This window comes from Sus scrofa, chromosome 14, assembly GCF_054392235.1.
Source record: "Sus scrofa isolate SSC_HxYL_T2T_F1_AM1 chromosome 14, Sscrofa_HxYL_maternal_Yorkshire_Landrace_v2.0, whole genome shotgun sequence".
NCBI classification, from domain to species: Eukaryota; Metazoa; Chordata; class Mammalia; order Artiodactyla; family Suidae; genus Sus; species Sus scrofa.
In genome coordinates this window covers 164,513,569-164,535,972 of record NC_139396.1, presented here as the reverse complement: position 1 = coordinate 164,535,972, position 22,404 = coordinate 164,513,569, and the positions used below count along the sequence as shown (strand labels likewise).

At 43.9% G+C, this 22,404-nt stretch overlaps 1 protein-coding gene across 1 annotated transcript; it reads right to left on the bottom strand.

Annotated features, from left to right (window-relative positions):
- Window positions 1-20,042: 20,042 nt before the first annotated feature.
- Window positions 20,043-21,529, bottom strand: LOC100156664 (olfactory receptor 13G1-like). Its single transcript, XM_084994168.1, has 2 exons — window positions 20,753-21,529; window positions 20,043-20,210 (listed from the first exon to the last, which is right to left on the bottom strand). Exons 1-2 carry the CDS (start codon window positions 21,512-21,514, stop codon window positions 20,043-20,045), a joined length of 930 nt encoding a protein of 309 aa, XP_084850294.1. The 5' UTR covers window positions 21,515-21,529.
- Between the last annotated feature and the right edge of the window lie 875 nt (window positions 21,530-22,404).

Here is a 22,404-nt window from a genome sequence, read left to right as displayed (position 1 = left end):
AAACTCCACCCTGATACTCTTCTGAAGGCCACATATCCTTCATTTACTTCTCCTTTTATTTACCACCTTGAGAAATTTTGTCCTCTAGATTTGTGCTCTGTGAGGCCCGGGGCCCCATCCTCACCCCCCTCATAGGTGAGTCATGTGGAACTTGCTCCAGTTATAATGGCGACATGACTGTGCCCCTCCCCAACCTCAGGTGCTTCCTCTTCCCGCCCCCACCTTTCTGGTGGACACAGGGCTCCTTTTCAGCTGTTCTGGGTGAGCCCCCTTCTCCTCTCCCCTTTGATGTGAGTAATTCCTCTTGGCTGGCCTTTGGGCCTCTTTTCTGAACCTGTGCACCCTGCCCTCTAGAGTTGCTCCTGTTGCTGGTTCTGGTATCCACAACTCCAGAAGAGCTCCCCTATATCCCAGACCTGCAAACCCCAGGTTCTGACTTGAACTGCAGGCCTTTCAAATTCAACACAAACCTGAACTCTGTTCATCTTGTGTGTTTTACATCAGCACAAGGTAACTTACCCACCTCCCAGTCACTTGGCCACCCGAAGTCCAAGATATAGGCTTTGTGGCAGCAGAACCTCACCTGGCCTACATCAAGCTTCAGCTCCTGGTCATAGGAGGATCTGAGAATATACTTGTTCTGTGAGCCAGTGATGGTCTCCTTACCCCTCATCCGCTGGTCCCCAAGGCGTGTGGGCAAATCTTGCACGGTGCTCACAGACACTCCCACCTCCCGTCCTCAGCTATGTATTTACCTCAAGCTTTTTGTCACTTCCTGGATGGACAGTTTCTCCCTTCAACCCTCCCGTATGTTCCCCACTGAGGCCATGGTGATGCCCTAAGAAGAAGACCTGATCCTGGCATTTTATTCCCTTCCTTGAAGATCACTGAGACTCACCAGAGACTCAGGTAAGTTGGAGGCTCCTTACCTCCTGAGACAGCCTCGAGGCCCCTCTTGCAGGGTTTCTCACTGAGTCGTCGGTACCAACGCCAGTCCCTCACTGGCAATCCCTGGAGTTGCCAGCTCTTCACATGGCTCCCTCACTGGAAATGCCCTCCTCATCCACTGCCCAAGGCTGAAGGGGCCCTCACCCTTCAAGGTGTTTCACAGCAGGACCTACATAGGGAAGTCTTTCCCATCCTCACGACCTCTCCACTTTCCTCACAAAGGCATGTGCTGTTTAGTTTCCATCACAGCCCTCGAAGTCTTCACTATCCCTCCGTACACTGACTCTTCTCTAAAGGCTTTTCCACAGTAGGAACCATGGCCTGTTTTCCCTTCTATCTCAATGGAGTTTCAAATGCTAAATGAATGAGTTACTTTCATCACCAGACTGGGCTCTTCACTGACCCCAAATGCCATCCTGACTAGTCAGGAATTTAAGCATTTAAACCAAAGCCATCAGAGGGCCACAAAATCCTCAGAGCTGGTGGAGAAGTGGTGCTCAGTGGATCCTGAGCACCGTCTGGCAACCACACCATGGTGTCTTCATTTTAGAAGTCAGCATTCTGCTGCTGCTGCTGCTACTACTGCTGCTACATTGTTGCCATTCTCACAGGGCTGTCTCCCAAGCTGAAGGTGTGAGGACTGCTGGACTTCAAGGCCCCTTCAGGGAGACTGAACTCAAAGCCTCTGGCCAAGACAAGAATGAGCAGACCCTTATCACCGCCTACCCATGTCACTGTAACGCCCCTCCTCCACCTTTGAGCAACCTGGCCTACCCCTTCCTACCCCCCACCAGGAGAGGTATGTGGCCCATTCTTCTCCCCACCTCTATAGGGACCTTATACACCCTCAACCAACAAGTGTATCATAAGACCCGTCTTCCCCCAACCAGTCGGCAGGTCAGCAGGGGTACCGTGAGACCTCTCCTCTCCCTGGGTTATGCCCTCATGGTTGGCTTTCCCTGATTATCAGGAAGTCATCCCACTGTGCTTGCAGCATCTCTCTTCTCAAACTCTTTCTCTTCAGGGTGGCTCTCCCTGATCATCAAGTCATTCTGCTACACTTGCAGCATCTCTTACTTCAATAAATTTTACCTTCTCTTCACCTTGTCATGCTCAATAAACTCTCCATTCTTTTAACCGCAATACGAGTCTGGAAATTCTTCTTCCAGCCCTCGAGCACAGACTATGATATATGCCAACTCCTGCCCATGCAGACGTTCATCTGTCTGACTGTGCACTTGCTGTCACAGAAATGGAAAGATGCTTACACCTCATCACCACCATCTCACAGCAGTGCCTCTCATTTGCGAAATCAAAGTCCCAACAAAAACTCTAACCAGAGGAAATCTAGGAAATCCATCTTTTGCATCACAGTCAATTTGGCAAGACAGAGTAACATGCAAGTGGGGTGTGGGTTCTGCTTCTAACAGCATAGTAGTGGTCACACTGACCACTCCGCAGCTAACAATCATAATCTTTAGCCACGTTGTTAAAACAACCATTTGAAGGCTCCAAAGGGCATTCAAAAGGAGGCGTATGTCAGATGGGATTCTGCCTTTGGAAGGAGGAATCTTTCTGGAGATTTCTTTGTATGGCTTTTCCATCTGAGCCCATTAAGATGTGGGTCTGGTAAAAGACAAGCTGAAATGTGAAATTTTACAGGTACTTCAGAGATTCCAAATTGACTGGAAATGGGGTGGGAAATCTGGAAAGGAGTGAGGCACAGAGTGTACTGCCCCAAATCTGTATATAAGGAACCTGGCCCCTGAAATGCACATGTGGGCTCTGTGTGTGTGTGTGTGTGTGTGTGTGTGTAAGACTCCAGGAATCCATTGGAAAGCAACATCTGGGAAACAGAAAGAACTGAGCAGAGACTCCAACTGTAGCCCATCATAGGGAAGAAAGAGTGTGGGTTTCATTCCAGCCAAGTGGGTAGGACAAAAGACGACACTCTTCAGAGGCAGCCATTAGAATGCACAATAATTACAGTGCATCATCCATGACACAGAATATGAGAAACCACTACTAAAAACAAACAGAAAACCAGGAAAATGTGGTCCATACACAAGCAAAAAGTAATAGTTTATAAGCTGATTTTGGAATCAGCTGATAACTTTAAAACAGATTTTATAAATATGTGCAATGACTAAAGAAAAATATACTTGCAATGAGTGAAGAGTAAAATCAACTAAGACGTCAATTTTCTTTTATGTGATGATAGGTTTAACACAATCTCAGACATAATCTCAGCAACCTTTTTAAAAACAATTGACAAGCTGATTCTAAAATTTATATGGAAATGCTAGGGACTTAGCCATAATAGTCTTGAAAATAACAAATTTGAAGAAGGACTTACATCTTCTAGCCTCAGCACTGAACGACCTAATCTAAATAGTTCAATTTTTGCATTAGGATAGACAAATCAATGAAGCAAATCAATGTAATGAATGTCCCAGAATAAACCTACACATATATAGTCAAGTGCTTTTTTAAATGAGTTGCTAAAGGTGTAAAGGCAAAAGAAGTCTTTTCAACAAATTATGTTGGAACTCCTGGAATTTCAAATGAAAGAAACAAACCTTACCTGTCCTTACATTGTACATAATAATTGATTCAAGATTAATCATAGACCTAAGCATCTAAGCAGAAAAGGTAAAATTATAAAGTTTTCATGAGTAAGCTTTAGATAATATTTTTGCCACTTGAGACTAGGCAAAATTTCTTACACAACACAAAAACCTCTAATGATAAACAATTCATTGAGAGATTGGTTGGACTTCATCAAAATAAAAAACCTTCTATTTATCAAAAAGCACTATTGAAAAGGGTAGAGGAAGCCACATTGGAAGGAAATATATAGCTGCTATAGAACTTCCACACAGACTATAAAAATATCCTACAACTGAAAAACGAAAGGTCAGAATCTCAACACAAAGTTGGTGAAAGATTAAACAGATTCTTCACTAAACAAGACATGTGGATGTCTAATAGCACAAAAAAAATGTCCTCAACCACATTAGTTACTAGAGAAATGCAAATTCAAATCACAGTGAGATAAACATTTTTAAAAACTACAAAATGGATAAAGGCTGGTGAGGATACGGAATAATCAACTTATATTGTTAAGCGTGATGTAATATTACACACCACTCTGGTAAATAGATTTTTAGAAACTAAAGATACACTGACCTGTTCCTCAGTAATTCTATTCCCAGGTATCTACCAAAGCTATGTCCCTGAAAAGTTTTGATTAAGAATATTCACAGCATCTTTATTTATAATAGCCCAAATCTGGAACATCCACAGGAAAATGGATTAAAAAATTGAGGTATATACATAAAGTTGAATATTTGCCACAGAAAGGACTGATATAAATACACAGTAATAGTGATGAATCTCAAAACAAGTGTGAAAAATAGGCTGGTTACAAAGGAAATATATGACTCCATTTGTGTGAAGTTCTAGAAGAAGCAAAACTAATCTATGATAGAAAAAATGAGATTTGTGCTTGCCTCCAAGGGCCTGGGTAGGTAGGGCTCACCAAGAAGGAGCATGGAAGGAATTCTGGGGTCAAGGAAAGTTCCTACATTCGACAGAAGTGGGCTACTTAGCATAAGCACTTGTCAATACACATCAAATTGTTCCTGTAGATGCATGTGTTTCATTCTATAGAAATTTGCCTTAAAAACTGCAGAGGAAGACTAAATTCTATTTATTACATTTGCTTTTAACAACACATTAGGACATCCATCCTGAACCTGCTTTCTGTGTGTCCCAGGCCTCAGCAAATGGGTCAATCTCGCCATTGTAATGGGAACCAGTGTTGGGCAGAGTGGCCCACCTGGAAAGGGGAAGCCTAGAACGACTGACATGGTGGGACATTAGGATTGGAGACATCAGAAGGACTCATGTTTTTGAAGCAGCTCTATGCAGGTTTAATTTGAGAAGTTTTCACCTATGTACGTACCCATGAAACCATCACCACTCTCAAGTAAACTCACATTTTAGTGCATACATGGAGATATATATATATATAAAATCCCCCCCCCCCCACAACACACCTTTTCTTCCTCTGTCCACTGAGAAAATGTGAAGCAAGGAGAAACAACCAGCAATGAGCATCCAAACCTTTGTCCCTATAAGTCAGTCTCCAGCAGAAGGAGCCAGGGCTGATTCCAAGACTAGGGCAAGGGAAGTACAAGATGAGCTCTGACTATCCTTATTGTGCCAAAAAGTAGAAAAATCACTCAAACAATGATGACAACAATATATATCAAACAATATGTCAAAAGGAGACAGAGCTGCCTGGCATGGTTCCAGCTGGTAAAATCTGAACCAATTTGGAAACAAAATGAATAATGACACTAAAGGACTAAACTCCACTAAGATCCCATGAATCTGTATTTACACTAATTAATTTGCAGGAAGGGAAATTTTGTCCTTAAAGGAGATATAATTTGTGAATATTATGGGGAAAAGGGACTCACACATCATTAGTTATTGCTAAAAATGGTGGATGAGTAAAAGTTAGGCCAGACACAGGGCTTTTACCTAATCTCTAAGCATTCCCCTCAGATTATCTGCTAATGGCAGAGGGGAAAATAGTAACTTCGATTTCTCTCACCAAGTGCTAATAGTTGAGTCTGCCGATGTTGGGCAAACATCCCCGTAGCATATTAAGGGGTGTGCCCCAGTTTTTTTCCAATATAACTGTGGAAATTACATCACAGATATAGGATATAAACAGGGGACCTCACTTCAGTGGACTCTGCCCGCCCCTGCCTGGACCTGGCCTGTGAGCCTGCCTTGCCCTGGTTGATCCATCTGCTGAAATTCATGTATTCTCTGTGCAATTCTTTATGTACACAGTTGGGAGGATTAGAATTGTTCCTTTTGAAAAAGTCAATAATTGGTCAGTTTCCTTTTCGCTGGCCTGAATAGAGACAATTTTGACCCTTCTCTTGCAGGCTGGCATAAGAAGTATTTTTAACCCTCTATTTCATCCATAGGAGCTGACCCCCAGAGAGGATGAATTATGTGCTCCCCACATGCCAACACACATACACAGGAGCAGGCAAAGGGTCCTCTGAGGGCCCTTCCCACTCATCCAGGCTGCTCTTGGGCAGTAGAGCATAGGCTCTGAGATGTCCATCCAGAGAGGGGCAGAGTTGAGCTGTTAAGGGTGCCTCATGCAAGAGACAGTGCTGAATGTCTAGAAATGAAGCAGTATTTCCGTGTGGGTTTGGAGCAGCCTCATGGCAGCCCACAGGCAGTGATTAGGGAAGTTCAGGGCCCATGTCCACACCTGTGGGAGCAGCGATCCAGACAGAACGTGGCTGCATTTGGGCCCACGTCATGTCTTGGCCTGGGGCCCTCAGCTCCAACTGGAACCTCTGTTCCCATGTCCATGCACCTGTGACTTTTGTTTGACTTTAAGGTCAAAGGACAGAGACACTTTACTTAGGTGACTTCCAGTCATGCAAGTGCTGACTCTGCTGCAGGGCACAGCCAGACACCAGCCCAAAGAGTGTCTGTGCCAGACTTGCTGAGAACAGCTCAGCAGGTGAGGGCTGAAGAACAAATGCTGTGAAACAAGAAAAAGTTAACATAAAGCAAGACACAGGGACATTTATCTTGGTTAAAGGTGGGAACTGGGGGACTCAAGGTCTGAGGGACCAAGAGCAAAGCCTCAAGACACCTACTGCTTTTATTGTGCTCTTTAGGGTGACATCAAGTGAGGAGGGGGTTGTAGATGCAGGATATAGTTCTTTTATTATTTTGAAAAGTTCTTTTTTTGGTCTTTTTGCCTTTTCTAGAGCCGCTCCCATGGCATATGGAGGTTCCCAGGCTAGGGGTCTAATCGAAGCTGTTGCTGCCGGCCTACACCACAGCCGCAGCAACACGGGATCCGAGCCGCAACTGGGAGCTACACCACAACTCACAGCAATGCTGGATCGTTAACCTACTGAGCAAGGGCAGGGATCGAACCACAACCTCATGGTTCCTAGTTGGATTCGTTAACCACTGCGCTACGATGGGAACTCCATCTTTTATTATTTTAAAAGTCACATAGCTGGTAGGTGGTTAAGCTTTTATTCTGAACTTTAGGCATTTAACAATCATTAGCATTGAGAAAGTCTGGCATTAGCTGCCTATGCATAGCCTAGGTTCTCCTTGCTGATGCATATTCTGCTAAGTACTGCTCATAAACCCCCTGGGGCCATGAGGTTCCCCTTTCTCTTATTTTAACAGGACATATCATGCTGTGCAAAGGGCGTGCCAATCTGCACAGGTCCGTCATTCAGCTGACCACATGAATAACTTGTGCGTTTTGGTCTTTGTTCTTAAGCTTAAGTTATTTACCAGCACTGCGACTGTTTTTCAAACAGGAATAAGGGGCACAGTAAAGCAGGACCAGATGGAGTTTTCAACATAGAAAATAGAAGCAAAGAGGCTAAGAAAAGATTGTAGAAACACGTCCCCCGACATGCCAGGTTCCTCAGGGTTATCTCTGGAGGCCTGGACTGAATGAGAGACAAATCTTGTCTGGTCATGGACTTGGATGTTAGCTTCTTCAAAGTTTATTTCATTTCAAAAGTAGTATTATTGGTAAAGCAGATGAGTGAGAAAACCAGGTTTTGAACAAAAGGTAAAAATAACATGTGAATAGACAGATCAGTCATTTTAAAAAAAGGATTGATATTATGTTTTTATGTAATGGAATGTAAGACTAAACTTTTCTGCCATATCATGATATTTGATCAATCATTTAAAAAGAAAAACTTGAAGAAGTAAAATTCACTTAGAATATGGAGCCATAACTCCATATCGAGTTCCAGGGACTGTGGCAAAACTGTTTTCAGTGTGAAATAAATATTTGTTCTCTTAACAATTCATGGGTGGAACTCACCTTGTCTGCTCACAGCAGCATCTGTGGATGTTTTGGAAAGGGGCTCCAGACAAAGCAAGCACAGCAGTGACCACAGAGGTTACCTGTCCTGAGTGAAGTGAGTGTCCAGGGTCCTACTGGCTGCACTTCTGGGTTGAGTTCAACTGACCTTTAAGTAACTTTGTGTTTCCAAGATCAAGGGCAGGTGTTTGTCTTGCCTCTGCCTAGGGAGGCAAACTGGAAGAGAAAGCTCTCAGGACCAATTAAATGTGGCTCAAGGGTTTATGACCAAAGATTCCTACCAATTAGTGTTGAGGAGAGACTCAAGCAACCAAAGCCTCCCTCTGCAGCCCTTCGCTGAGGACCTCTCCGGCACCCTCCCTACACTCAGCTTCAGTGTGGCATCAGGACCTCTCACTGGCCCTGCGCTCTTTTGTCTTAATTTGCCCTGCATACTACTAATAATACATCATATTAAATGTATTCATGATAATATGGATCTATCCTTAGAGTATTTTACATCCTTTTACATGTATTATTATTTTTCCCACATTTAAACAAGTTAATAAATTGCCTAAAGTTCTATGCATTGTTCCTTAATACTTCTGTTTTATCTTCTAGTTATGAAACTCTGTATATGAGATTTGCGGTTTACCCTTGCTGAATTTTACCCTAAGTTCCATAATTGTCTTCGATATACATGTGTTTTGACCAGATTTGCATATTATTCAACATTTTTCCTGCTTAATGAGGATTTTTAATCAACTTTATTGAGATATAGAGTTATTCTTGAACATGGGAATATTCCAAATACAATTTACATTCGGCCTCTATATCAGCATCTGTGGATTTAACCAACTATGGATCATGTAGTAATTACTCCAGTATTTACTATTGAAAAATGTCTGCATATAGGTGGACCTAGGCAATTCAAATCCATGTTGCTGGAGGTTGACTGCAATTAACATTAAAAGTCACAGATTATAATTATGATAATTGTATACGCCATGTAATCGCCCCTTCAATGTTGACAGAGAAAACAGTTTCATTATTCCAGGGTGTTTTCTTGTGTCCTTGACACTCAGTTTTGCCTCAGCCCCTTGTCTCTGGCCCCAGCACCACCACATCTACTTCCCAGTCCTTCTATTATTTTGGCTTCTTCCAGGATTTCATGGAAATGGAAATCTTTCACTTTTCTCATCAAAATATTGGTTTTTAGCATACAAATGTCACACATTATTATTATTATTATTATTTTGATATTTTGTCTTTTCAGGACTGCACCCATGACATATGGAGGTTCCCAGGCTAGGGGTCTGATTGGAGCTACAGCTGTGACCTACACCACAGCTCATGGCAATGGTGGATACTTAACCCACTGAGCAGGGCCAGGGATCGAACCCACAACCTTATCGTTCTTAGTAGGATTCGATTTGGCTGTGCCATGACAGGAACTCTTTTTTTTTTTTCCACACATATTATTATAATTTGTAACTAAGGGCTGTTGTAAGTGGTACCTTAAAATTTTTAATTTCTAATGGTTTCATTGTTTGCATATAGAAATGCAACTGATTTTTGTATAGTGAACTTGTATCTTGTGACCCTGTTAAACTCTTTTGTTAATGTTAGTAGCTTTTTGTCAATTCTTTGTTTGTTTTTTTTTCCCACATAAACAGTCATGTTTCTGTGGAGTAAAATAGCTTATTTCTTCCTCATAAATCTCTATGCCTTTAGTAATTTTCTGTGCCTTTTCTCTTGGTGAGTATTTTAGTGTGATGTTGAATGAAGTAATGAGAATGAATATTTTTGTCATGTTTATGACATGAGAAGAAAAACATTCAATCTTTCCCTGGCAAATGTAGTGTGTAGTCACCCTCCTTAATAATTTGAGGCAGGTTTCTTTCCTTCCTATTTGCCTTGAGTATTTGTTATTGATGCGTGTCCAATTCTGTCAAGTGCTGTTTCTGCACCTTGTGAGATAATCCTATGCTTCTCTGGGGTTTGTTGATAATTGAACTATATTGATTGGGTTTTAAAATATTGAACTAGCCTTGTATTACCAAGCTAAGCTTCAACTGATGTGATGATTTTCCTCCACAGATTATTAGATTCCATTTGCTAATATTTTGTCGACCGTTTTGGTCTGTCATTTTCTCTTTATAATATCTTTGTTGTCTTTGTTTGTGGGAGTCGAGATAATGCTAGTCTTTTCAAATAAGTTAGAAATGTCCCAGATTTCCTATTCCCTGAAAGAAATTGGTATTACTCCTTTCGTAAGTATTTGTCAGAAAACACACATACACACAATTCATTTTCTCCTGACTCATTCGAAGGTGGGTTACATATACTATATATTTTTTACTTGGCCCCAGATATTTCCATGTATGTTTTCTAAGAATAGGCATATTTTCATATGAGCACAGTGCACCTGGATATAGAATTCCAGGTTAACTTTTTTTTTCTATTCCTTTCCTTTCCTTTCCTTTCCTTCCTTTCCTTTCTTTCCTTTCTTTTCCTTTCCTTTCCTTTCCTTCCCTTCCCTTCCCTTCCCTGCCCTTCCTTTCCTTCCTTTCCTTTCCTTACCTTTCCTTTCCTACCTTCCCTTCCCTTCCCTTCCCTTCCTTTCCTTTCCTTTCCTTCCTTCCCTTCCCTTCCCTTCCCTTCCCTTCCCTTCCTTTCCTTCCTTCCTTTCCTTTCTTTCCTTTCCTTTCCTTCCCTTCCCTTCCCTTCCCTTCCTTTCCTTTCCTTTCCTTTCCTTCCTTTCCTTTCCTTCCCTTCCCTTCCCTTCCCTTCCTTTCCTTTCCTTCCTTTCCTTCCCTTCCCTTCCCTTCCTTCCTTCCTTTCCTTTCCTTTCCTACCTTTCCTTCCCTTCCCTTCCCTTCCTTCCTTCCTTTCCTTTCCTTTCCTTTCCTCTTTCTCTTCTTTCTTTCTTTCTTTCTTTCTTTCTTTCTTTCTTTCTTTCTTTCTTTCTTTCTTTCTTTCTTTCTTTCTTTCTCTTTCTTTCTTTTTCTTTTCTTTTCTTTTCTTTTCTTTTCTTTTCTTTTCTTTTCTTTTCTCTTTGGTTTGTTTATTAGTGCTTCACCTGCTGCATATGGAAGTTCCCTAACTAGGGGTCAAATCAGAGCTGCAGCTGCCAGCCTAAGCCACAGCCACACAACATCAAATCCGAGCTGAATGCGACCTACAACACAGCTCACGGCAACATTGGATCCTTAACCCAGTGTGATTTTTGTGTATTAATTTTGTATCCTGCAACTTTACTGAATTGATTGATGAGCTCTAATAACTTTCTGATAACATCTTTAGGATTTTCCATATAGTATTATCTCATCTGCAAACAGTGACAGTCTTACTTCTTTTCCAATTTTGATTCTTTTTATTTCTTTTTCTTCTCTGATTGCCATGGCTAGGACCTCCAAAATTACGTTGAATAGAAGTGGTGAAGGTGGACATCCTTGTCTTTTTCCTGATCTTAGGGGAAAGGCTTTTATCTTTTCACTACTGAGAATGATGTTAGTACATCTTTGTTTTATGTGGCTTTCATTATCTTGAATTAGGTTCTCTCTCTCTCTCTCTCTTTTTTTTTTTTTTTTTTTTTTTGCTTTTAGAGCCACACCAACACATATGGAGGTTCCCAGGCTAGGGGTCGAATCAGACCTACTGTTGTTGGCCTATGCCACAGCCACAGCAACTCAGGATCTGAGCCACATCTGCAACCTACACCACAGCTCACAGCAACACTGGATCCCTAACCCACTGAGCAAGGCAAGGGAGCAAACCCATATCCTCATGGATACTAATTGGATTCATTTCCACTGTGCCACAATGGGAACTCTGAGGTAGGACCACTCAGGCCCACCTCCTGGAGAGTTTTTATCATCAATGGGTGCTGAGATTTGTTGAAAGCTTTTTCTGCATCTATACAGATGATCATATGGTTTTTATTCTTCATTAATGCAGTATATAATGTTGATTGATTTGCAGATATTGAAAAATACTTGTATCCCTGGGAAAAATCCTGCTGGATCATGGTGAATGATCCTTTTGATGTATTGTTGGATTTAGTTTGATAATATTTTGTTGAGTATACTCACGTCTGTGTTCATCAGTGATACTGGCCTGTAATTTCTTTTCTTGCAGTATCCTTCTCTGGCTTTTGTATCAGGGGGATGATGGCCTCATAGAATAGGTTTGGGACTGTTCCTTTCTCTTCAATTTTTTCAAATAGTTTCAGAGGGAATACTGTAATCTCTTCTCTGAATGTTTGATAGAAGTCACCTATGAAGCCATCTGTTCTGGACTTTTGTTTGTTGGAAGTATTTTAGTAGTTTCAATTTCAGTGCTTGGGTTTAGTCTGTTCGTGTTCTCTATTTCTTCCTGGTTCAGTCTTGGAAAATTACACCTTTCTAAGAATTTGTCAATTTCTCCTAGGTTGTCCATTTAATATGTATATTTTTGCTCATAATAGTTTCTTATGTCCCTTTGTATTTCTGTCATGTCAGTGTAACTTCTCCTTTTTCATTTCTAATTTTATTGATTTGAATCCCCTTTCCCTTTTTTCTTTATGAGTCTGGCTAAAGATTTATTGATTTTGCTGATCATTTCAAAGAACTAGTTTTTGGTTTCTTTGATCTTTTCTATTGTTTTCTTCATCTCTCTTTCATTTATTTCTGCTCTTATCTCACTTTAGGTTTTTTTTTTTTTTTTTTTGTCTTTTTGCTATTTCTTGGGCCGCTCCCGCGGCATATGGAGATTCCCAGGCTAGGGGTCTAATCGGAGCCGTAGCCACCAGCCTACACCAGAGCCATAGCAACGCGGGGTCCGAGCCGCGTCTGCAACCTGCACCACAGCTCACGGCAACGCCAGATCGTTAACCCACTGAGCAAGGGCAGGGACCGAACCCACAACCTCATGGTTCCTAGTCAGATTCGTTAACCACTGTGCCACGACGGGAACTCCTCACTTTAGGTTTTGTTTGTTCTTCTCTCTCTAGTTGCTTTAGGTGTAAAATTATGTTGTTTGAGATTTTTCTTGTTTCCTGATGTAGGGTTGTATTGCAAACAGCTTCCCTCTTAAAACTGTTTTTGCTGCATTCCATAGATTTTGGATCATTGTGTCTTAATTTTCATTTGTCTCTAGGTATTTTTTTATTTCCTTTTTGATTTCTTCAGTGATCCATTGGGTTTTAGTAGCATATTGTTTAGCTTCCAAGTGTTTGTGGCTTTTTTTTTTTTAGGTTTTTCTTGTAGTTGATTTCCAGTCTCACTGCATTGTGGTTGAAAAAGATGCTTCATAGTATTGCAATTTTCTTAAATTTATGGAGGCTCGGTTTATGGACCAACATGTGATCTATCCTGGAGCATGTTTTGTGTGCATTTCAGAAGAGTGTGTATTCTTCTGCTTTTGGATGGAATGTTTTATAAATATCAAGTAAGTCCACAAGGTCTAATGAATCATTTAAGGCTTCTTATCCTTATTGATTTTCTCTCTGGATGATCTGTCCATTGACGTTAAAATCCCCCACAATTATTGGGTTACTGCCAATTTCTTTTTTTATATCTGTTGGCAGTTGCCATAGATGCTCCTATGCTGAGGGCATATATATTTCCAATTGTTGCACATTCTCTTTGGATTGCTCCTTTGATCATTATGTAGTGTCCTTCTTTGTCTCTTGTAACCATTTTTATTTTAAAGTTTATTTTGTCTGAAATGTGTATTGCAACTCCAGTTTTCTTTCGATTTCCATTTGCATGGGATATCTTTTTCCATGCCCTCATTTTCAGTCTGTATGTGTGCCGAGATCTGAAGTGGGTCTCTTGTAGACAGATTTTATATATGTGGGTCTTGTTTTTGTATCCATTCAGCCAGTCTGTCTTTTGGTTGGAGTATTTGGGACTTAAGGTAATTATTGGTATGTGTTTCTTATTACCATTTTGTTAATTGTTTTGGATTTTTTTTGTAGGTCTTTTTTTCCCCCTTCTTCTTTTGTTCTCTTCTCTTGTGGTTTGATGGCTGTCTTTAGTGCTTTGTTTCGGTTGCTTTTTCTTTTTTGCATGTATCTAGTATAGATTTTTGGTTCGTGGTTACCATGAGGTTTTGATATAGCAGTCTATATATATATAGGTCGTTTTCAGTTGCTGGTCTCTTAATTTCAAATGCCTTTCCAATACCCTGCATTCATACTCTCCTATCACTATTGTTGGTTTTGATATCATATTTATGTGCGGATGATTCCCTAACTTTATTATATGTTTGCCTTTACAACTAAGCTTTTCATTTGTAATTTTCTTCTCCCTATACATGGCCTTTCTTTTCCATCTAGAGAAGCTCCTTTAGCATTTGTTGTAAAGCTGGTTTGGTGGCACAGAATCTTCTTAGTTTTGCTTGTCTTTAAATCTTTTGACCTCTTTGTCAAATTTGAATGAGTACCTTACTGGGTAGACTATTTTTGGTTATAAGCTTTCCCTTTCATTACTTTTTTTTTTTTTTTTTTTTTTTTTTGGCTGTGTCCATTGTATGTGGTGTTCCGAGGCCAGGGATTGAAACTGCAGCACAGCAGTGACAATGCCAAATCCTTAACCACTAGGCCACCAGGGCACTCCCTCCCTTTCATTACTTTAAACATATCATGGGGGAGTTTTCATCATGGCTCAGCAGTGAAAAACCTGACTAGTATCCATGAGGATATGGGTTTGATCCCCAGCCTCCCTCAATGGGTAAAGCATCTGGCACTGCTGTTAGCTATGGTGAAGGTTGCAGAGGTGGCTCAGATACTGCATTGCTGTAATGGTGGTATAAGCCAGTAGCTGCAACTTTGATTCAACCCCTAGACTGCGAACCTCCATGTGTAACAGGTGTGGCCCTAAAAAGCAAAATAAATAAATAAACAAACACACAAATAAATAAATAAATAAAATAAAACATATTGTGCCACTCCCTTCTAGCTTACAGAATTTTTGCATAAAAAATCAGCTGAAAACTTTGTGGAGATTCCCTTGCTTGTTATTTGTTCCTGTTCCCTAGCTTCTTTCAATATTTTCCCTTTGTCTTTAATTTTGCTCAATTTGATTAATATGTGTCTTGGGTGTTCCCCCTAGGGCATATCCCTGTGGGACTCTCTTCCCTTCCCAGAATTGTGTTGGAGACCATGGAACAGCTGAATTCTGTAGAAGGCAAATATCTATGGATGCAGAGTTCTAAAGTACAGACTCTCCTTCAAAGACAAGATAAAGGACTTATGCATTAACCATGTTATTCTATAAACAGCTGCACTTTGTCCTAAGGATACCCCATTTGGTATCACTAAGAAGATAATCTCATTATTGCCTATGCCTGTCCCTGCCCAGGAATCTTGTCACCTTCCTTGATCCCACTAATAATAATCTCATCACTTTTCTTAATAAAGATCAGTGGGCACCTTTGTCCTCTGCCTTTGTTCTGCAGAACAGAGTGCCTTCTGGCCCTCCACTTTGTAAACCTAAAGGTCTTGTGTGTGCTGTTATACCACCATCCCTCTTCTAGGATTCCCATTTCCCTGCAGCGCTAGACGCAGCAGACTTAAGTGTTTCCTTTTCCAAATTAGGGAAGTTTTTGGCTATTGTTTCTTTAAAAATTTCTCCAACCCTAACACCAGCTCTCTTCTCCTTCTGCAACCCATTTAATGCAAATGTTGGTCCATTAAATGTTGTCTCAGAGGTCTCTTAGACCTTCCTCATTTTTTTCCCCTTTATTCTACTCATTGGCAGTGATCTCCACCCATTTGTCTTCCAGCTCACTTATTCACCCTTCCATTTCATGAATTCTGCTACTGATTTTTCCAGTGCTTTTTCACTTCACTTATGGCATTGTTCCTCTCTGTTTGTTCTTTAATCTTCTAGCTCTTTATTAAAGGTTTCTTGTAATTTCATGGTCTGTGCCTCCATTCTTTTATATTTCTTTTGTTTTTTGTATTTATAGGGTTGCACAAGTGGCATGTGAAGGTTCCCAGGCTAGGGGTCCAATCAGAGCTACAGCTGCTGACCTACACCACAGCCACAGCAACGTGGGATCTGAGCCATGTCTGTGACATACACCACAGCTCACGGAAACACCAGATCCTTAACCCACTGTGTGAGGCCAGGGATCGAACCCACAACCTCATGGTTATTAGTCAGGTTCATTAACCATTCAGGTAGGTTTCCTATCTCCACTTCACTTAGTGTTCGTCTAGGATTTTGACTTGTTCCTTTACCTGAACATAATTCTTTGCCACAGCATTTTGTCTAACTCTCTGGTTGTGGTTTCCTTTCTGCAGGCTGCAGGGTTTCAGCCACTTTTGCCTCTGGTGACTTTCCCTGGTAGGTGAGTTCTGTCCAGGGTCTTTCACCGAATCTCTGGTGGGAGGGACTGCTTGCTGCCTGCCCACTCGTGGGTAAAGCTGCGTCTTGTCCCTATGGTGGGAAGAGACATGTGAAGGGCTGTGTTTAGAGGTGGATGTGTGCCTGGAGGAGGTTAAGCAGCCACTCTGTGAATGGGTGGGGCTGTGCTCACTCTATGGTTGTTTGGCCTGTAATATTCCAGCACCAGAGCCTGTTGGGTGGGCCCAAGTCTGTAACACTCCAGCACAGGAGGCGGTTGGGTGGGGCAGCCTCATTTCTGCAAGTTGACCTCAGGAGGAGCTCACACTGATAATTGCTGCCTGGGACCTTCACCTTTTGTGTTCTGCCCCCACAGGAAGCTATAGCTGAACCCTGCTTCCCAGGAGACTTTGCAAGACACACAGGTAGTTCTGGCCCAGACTTCCAAGAGTGACTGCTTTGTCCTGGGACTGGTGCACATGAAATATCGTGTGCACCTTCCAAGAGTGGAGGCTCTATTTCTCCTGATCCCATGGATCTGCGGTCAAGCCCCACGGGGTTTCAGTGCCAGTGGTGTGGGGGACTCCTCCACCCGATGTCAGACCATGGGCATGGGAACCTGATGTGGGGCTCAGAACTCTCACCCCTGTGGGAATGTCTCTGCCATATAGTTATTGTGCAGTCTGTAACTATACACCCACCCAGCAGGTATGGGATTTGCTTATACAGCAAAATCACAACCCCCACCCCCATCTTCTCATGGCTTCTTTTTCTTTTGGGGTAGTATATCTTTTTTGGTAGAATCAACTCTTTTTTGTTGAGGGTTGTTCGACAATCCGTTTGGCGTTTTCATGAGAGGAGGTGAGCTTGGGTCCTTCTACTCTGCCATCTGGACTCCTCACTCCAGGAACCTTGTGCTTTTACGTGATAACTGCCTACTGCTCCCTGCACCCACCCCCACCCTGACCCTAGCAACCACCAGTCTGTCTGCATCTGCCTAACTCAAACATTTCCTATAAATAGAATCAGGAGACTTCGGTCTGGCTTCTCTCCGGGTAAGGAAGGTCTCCAAGATCCTGATTCAGGTCCTTTGGATATATGCCCAGAGGTGAGACTGTTGGACCCCAAGGAAATTCTAACTCAACTTGTTGAGGAGCCTCCATGTGGTTCGCTACAGTGACTGCACCAGTTACACTCCCACCGAGAGTGCACAAGGGTTCCCTTTGCCCCACACCTGCACAAACATGTGTCATCTTTGTCTTCTGCAGGACAGATATTCTAGCAGGTGTGAGGCTGTATGTCACTGTGCTTTTTGATCTGTGTTTGAATGACCTCTGCCTTAGGGTAGGCCCTTAGTCCTGTAATGAAGAGTTATTCCTAAGTGTGGCCCTTCTTCTGTTTTAATGGGGACGCTCAGGTAATGGCCAAGCTCCTCTCCTTGGTGGAACTCAAATTTCAATCACCACCTGTCCCAGTCTCTGTCCTTGGGCACATCAAACCGATGAGAGTGTGGCCTGATGAGGAGTTGCTTGTGCCCCATGCTCAGCTGAAAATTGAGTTTAGCCAGAGGAAAATCAGTATAATGACGCCATCCTTTCACAGGTTATTTCTGTCCTGCTTTGCCTGGTATACAACACCCTCAGCTACAAAAAGAATTGTGGCATTAAAAGGTTGTTTTATTCGGGAGATGATACTTGCTGCCTATGTGGAGGCTAATCTGATACAACCTACTGAAAGATTATAGAATTAGAAATAGCACAGTGTCTCTTTTTAAATCTCAATTTACAAAATTTCATTATACATACATTTTATTTTGGAAATAAAACAGAAGGAAAGAACGAGAGAACTTTCTGAGAATTTGAATCTAGAGCTTGACTGCTGCATATCTTGATAACTGCATTCCCATGCCGATAATGAAATACAGGACTTCCCAAATGAATCAATTCGGAAAAGCCTGGAATGCCATGTAAAGAAGTACATGGTGTTTTCAAAAGTGAGAGAAACAGGTTCTCTTTTAAATAGTAAGTACGGAATAATCCTCTATTTAGTAAAGTCTGTGTATGTGCAGGAACGCATACAAACAGGAAAAAAACAAGAAAAAAAACCTGTTTACACCAGAATGTTATAAATGGTTACCTCTCAGTGGAATTACAGGGGTTTTGCTCGAGTATATTCACCCTTTAAAGGTCTTATTTTCTAACTTTACCAGCATAGAATCCCTTTGTAATGAAAAGAAACCCCATTATCTTCTTCGGGACATCCCTACAGCACACAGCAACAGAAACCAGGAATTCATATGAGTTAGGGGTGTGAGCCTTACAGTGGCTGCCTGGGCTGCGGGTCCTCCACGAGGGCTCTGGACGGGCACCGCACTGCAGTGCCTCCCCCAGTGTGGAAGAGCCGTGCCCCTCACGCAGATTATGGCTTCAGGGTTCTGGTCTGGAAGCACCTCCTGCAGACCTCCTGCTTCCCCTGAGGACAGAGCATCTCAGAAAGCTAAGCCTACATACATGGAGGGCAAAGCCACAGTGTGGGGCCCACTAACCCTCAACATTCAGCTGACTGATCACCCCCTCCTCCCTGTGACCTTCTGTGAAAGCTCAGGCTCCAGGACTGTGCTGCAAACTCAGCCACTGGCCACCACCCAATTTCCACAGGCATCACAAATCTCATAAACAGGAAGTTTGTTTCTGATTAGGAAAATAAAGACAATGGTCACCATTCACTGACTGACCATGTCACAAAAATGCCTCTGCCAAGCCTTTCCAAAACTGGGTCTAGCGGTCTATTTGGTAGAAGTCATCCCTACCTCTCACTCCTTCTGTCAGTCAACTGGTCTTTACTGGGTGCCTGCCATGGGCCTGGTGTGCAATGCTTCCAGAATGAATTGCTTTAGACCAACAACCAGGGATTGAAGATATGAGGTGGACAGGACCGGGTCCTCGTCCTCAGAGGACTTACAGTGTGTACAGGGAGAGAGACAAGACAATGTGGAGGAGTCAGAGTTGCTCAGAGAGGGTGCCAAACCCCACAAGACTGAAAACCCTGTTCCCTCAAGGGTCCTTTCTCCCACATTCCTTCAAGCCACACAACCTCCCCACACTGCCGCCCCCAGCAGTGCAAAGTCAAATCACAAGGGAACAAAAAGTGCTTGCCCGTGAAGAACCTCATCCCCAGCACCTGTCCTGGTGCCCAAACCCTCCTGAACCCAACCTTCCTGGAGCCAGCGTCTTCCAAGGAGAGGTTGGCTGGATTCCTGGTTGGTGGTGGAGGAAGAAGGAAAGGAAGCCTCCAGGCCGCTGCCCTTACTGATGCCTGTAACATCTTTACACTGTTGACTTGAAAAAGCCTTGTCAAAATAGTACCCTAAAAAGCACTCCCCTTTCTGAAGGACTCCTCTTGGAGACTCTGCTGCCTGGGAGAACCTGTCCTCCTGAAACTCCTACCCTCCATTCAGCCCCCTCCTTCCCTGCTCAGCCCCCACTCTGACTAAGGCAAAGGCCACCACAATGGAAGGAGCTCACAGCAGGAGAGCTCGAGCAAACCCTGGCTTGTCCACAAGATCCAGAGATGGCCTCCTGGGGAGAACCTGGGAGGAGCGTTGGAGAAAGGGCTCAGCCCACCTTCTCAGGTCATGAAGAAGTCACACACAACCCCAGGTTTTAGGGGCAACTGGAGGTTTAGGGGCAACTCCAGTCCCCAGGGCATAATGGGTCAGAACTGGTCCCATGGTCACTGAATGGTACTTCACGTGTGTGCTCAGAGAAAACAACAGAGGCTTCCAGGACCAAACACGCCCCACTTTAGGGAAAACTGTGCTGGGCCCCACCCTGGGGGGATGGGGGCAGGCTGGGTGACGAGGACAGACCTCAGCTGTAGGAGAGCAGCCTCCCGAGTGCCACTTTCACCTCTGTGTTTCTCAGTGAGTAGATGAGGGGGTTCAGGGAGGGTGCCACGGAGGTGTAGATCACCGACACCAACTTGTCCTTGTCCAGCGAGTAGCTGGACGTGGGGCAGATGTAGGTGTAGTGATGAGGCTGCTCATCACCCCAGGTCCCGAAGTCAGCGGTGCTGCATAAATAAGAAGACAGAGACACAGAAATAGAGTGGGGATCAGGGGGCTACCGCCTTAAAGAGACAATAGCAACCCTCTGCGCCAAATCAAGGTTTTTATTTACTATTTCCTACTTCCTTGTACGTGTAGGGGATATTTTACTGCAAACATATTGGAAGCAAGATATGCTAGGACAGCCATTCCTAAGCACATAAAGTAATCATAAATGTTTTAGCCCTCCTAGGCTGTAATTTGTTGTTTGCTTCAAGCCATCTATGGCCTCTCCCAAAAATCATCCAAGGTTCCAGTCCTGAGAATGTCAGAGCTGATGGTTTTCCATCAGCAACATCAATACTTCAGCAATCTTGTTTTCAAGATGCCATTCTTTGATGATGTTCTCATTCGTTTGGCCTCAAGGGTCATGAGAGTCACAAGACTTTAAAGTATAGACTGACCTCCTCAGTCGCTCAATGGCGCCACTTTTTCTTTCCATTCTTTGTCACGTCACATATTCATGCCTCCAACAGTGTAGATGACAGTGGAGTTGTGCATGGTGACCGCCAGCAGGTGGGAAGAGCAGGTGGAGAAGGCCCGCTGCTTGCCCGCAGCTGAGCGTATGTGCAGGATGCTGCCGATGATGCAGCCATAGGAGAGCATGATCACGGAAAAGTTCCCCACCGCCAGGAAAAGATCCGCAGTGAAGGCCATGGTCTCGTTCAGGTGGGTCGGGGCACAGGAGAGCTTCAGCAGAGGCGGGATTTCGCAGAAGAAGTGCTCAATCACATTGGAGTGGCAGAACGGCAGGCGCAGCATGAGGCCAGTGTGCACGCTGGTGTTGGTCAGACTGACTGTCCACACCACTCCTGCCAAGAGCTGGCACACCTGGGGGCCCATCAGGGCACTGTAGTGGAGGGGCCGACAGATGGCAACGTAGCGGTCATAGGCCATGGCAGAGAAGAGTAGCAGCTCGGCCCCCATGGACCACGTGAAGAAAAAGAGCTGGGCCATGCAGCCCCCATAGGAGATGGTCCTGCTGGCCACCATGCCCACCAGCAGCTTAGGCAGGATGGTGGAGGTGCAGAGGATGTCCACCAAGGCCAGGTGGACCAGGAAGAAGTACATGGGGGTGTGCAGGGCTGGGCTGGAGCTGATGACCGCCACGATGAGCAGGTTTCCCGAGAGGGCCACGGTGTAGAGGAGCAGGAAGGCGAGAAAAAGCAGTGTTTGCAGCCCAGGAGGTTCGGAGAATCCCAGAATGAGGAACTCGGTGACCAGCGTCTGGTTCATCACTACCCTGGTGGGTGCCAGGCTGGGGCCCTCTGGGAGCCCAGGGGCTGCTCTGCCACTGGCTGTAGAGACAGAGGGACTCACTTTTACACTGGAGCTGAATGTTCCATCTTGCTAGAATGGGTGTAGCAAGAAAGAGAAGTTCAAATCCCAGGCCAGCAATAAAAGTGGAGCTTTGTGCCCCTGATAGTTTTGGACCCCTGGGAAACTGCAGTGAGAGCAGCTGCCCAACGAGGTGTGGAGAAGCTCCAGTGCCCACCCCCTCTCTGCTGGTGCAGGACCGAGACGGCCACTCCCCCAAATCCCCAGACTCCAAGACCTGGACAGCGTGCATGACGTGTCCTTCCCTAGCCCTCATGGAGCACTGAGCATGTGTGGGGTTGCAGTTGGGCTCGACTATCAGGGAAACCCAGCAGAAGGGTTCCTGAGCTCTTTCTCCTACTTGAAACGTTTTGTTTTGCCACACATGCACGCAGTGTCTGGTCACAAAGGAAGAATGGCAAGATAAAGTAACCTTTTATGGCAAAGAACCTGTTTCCAAAATCCTCATGTCGCCTCCTAGACTGACCACAACAGGGCAGCATGGACTGAAGTCAGCCAAGGGTCTTCACACCCAGGGTCACTGGAATGCCAAGAACCAGAATGGTACCAAACCCAGATCTGGCAGCTGCCTGCCCCTGCACAACCCATTACGGGGACCCCCGCAAATTAGAGACATGTAATCACCAAAACTCTTCAGCTGAATGAAGCACCCCCCCCACCAGGATCATCCAGAAATAGTGGGCACTTGGGCTCATGGAGGCCAGCTTCTGGATGGAGGTGCAAGTGAAGGTGTCTTGGCACTTTATAAACTGGGGTTCCATAGGGGGCACTGAGCGGATTTCAAGTTC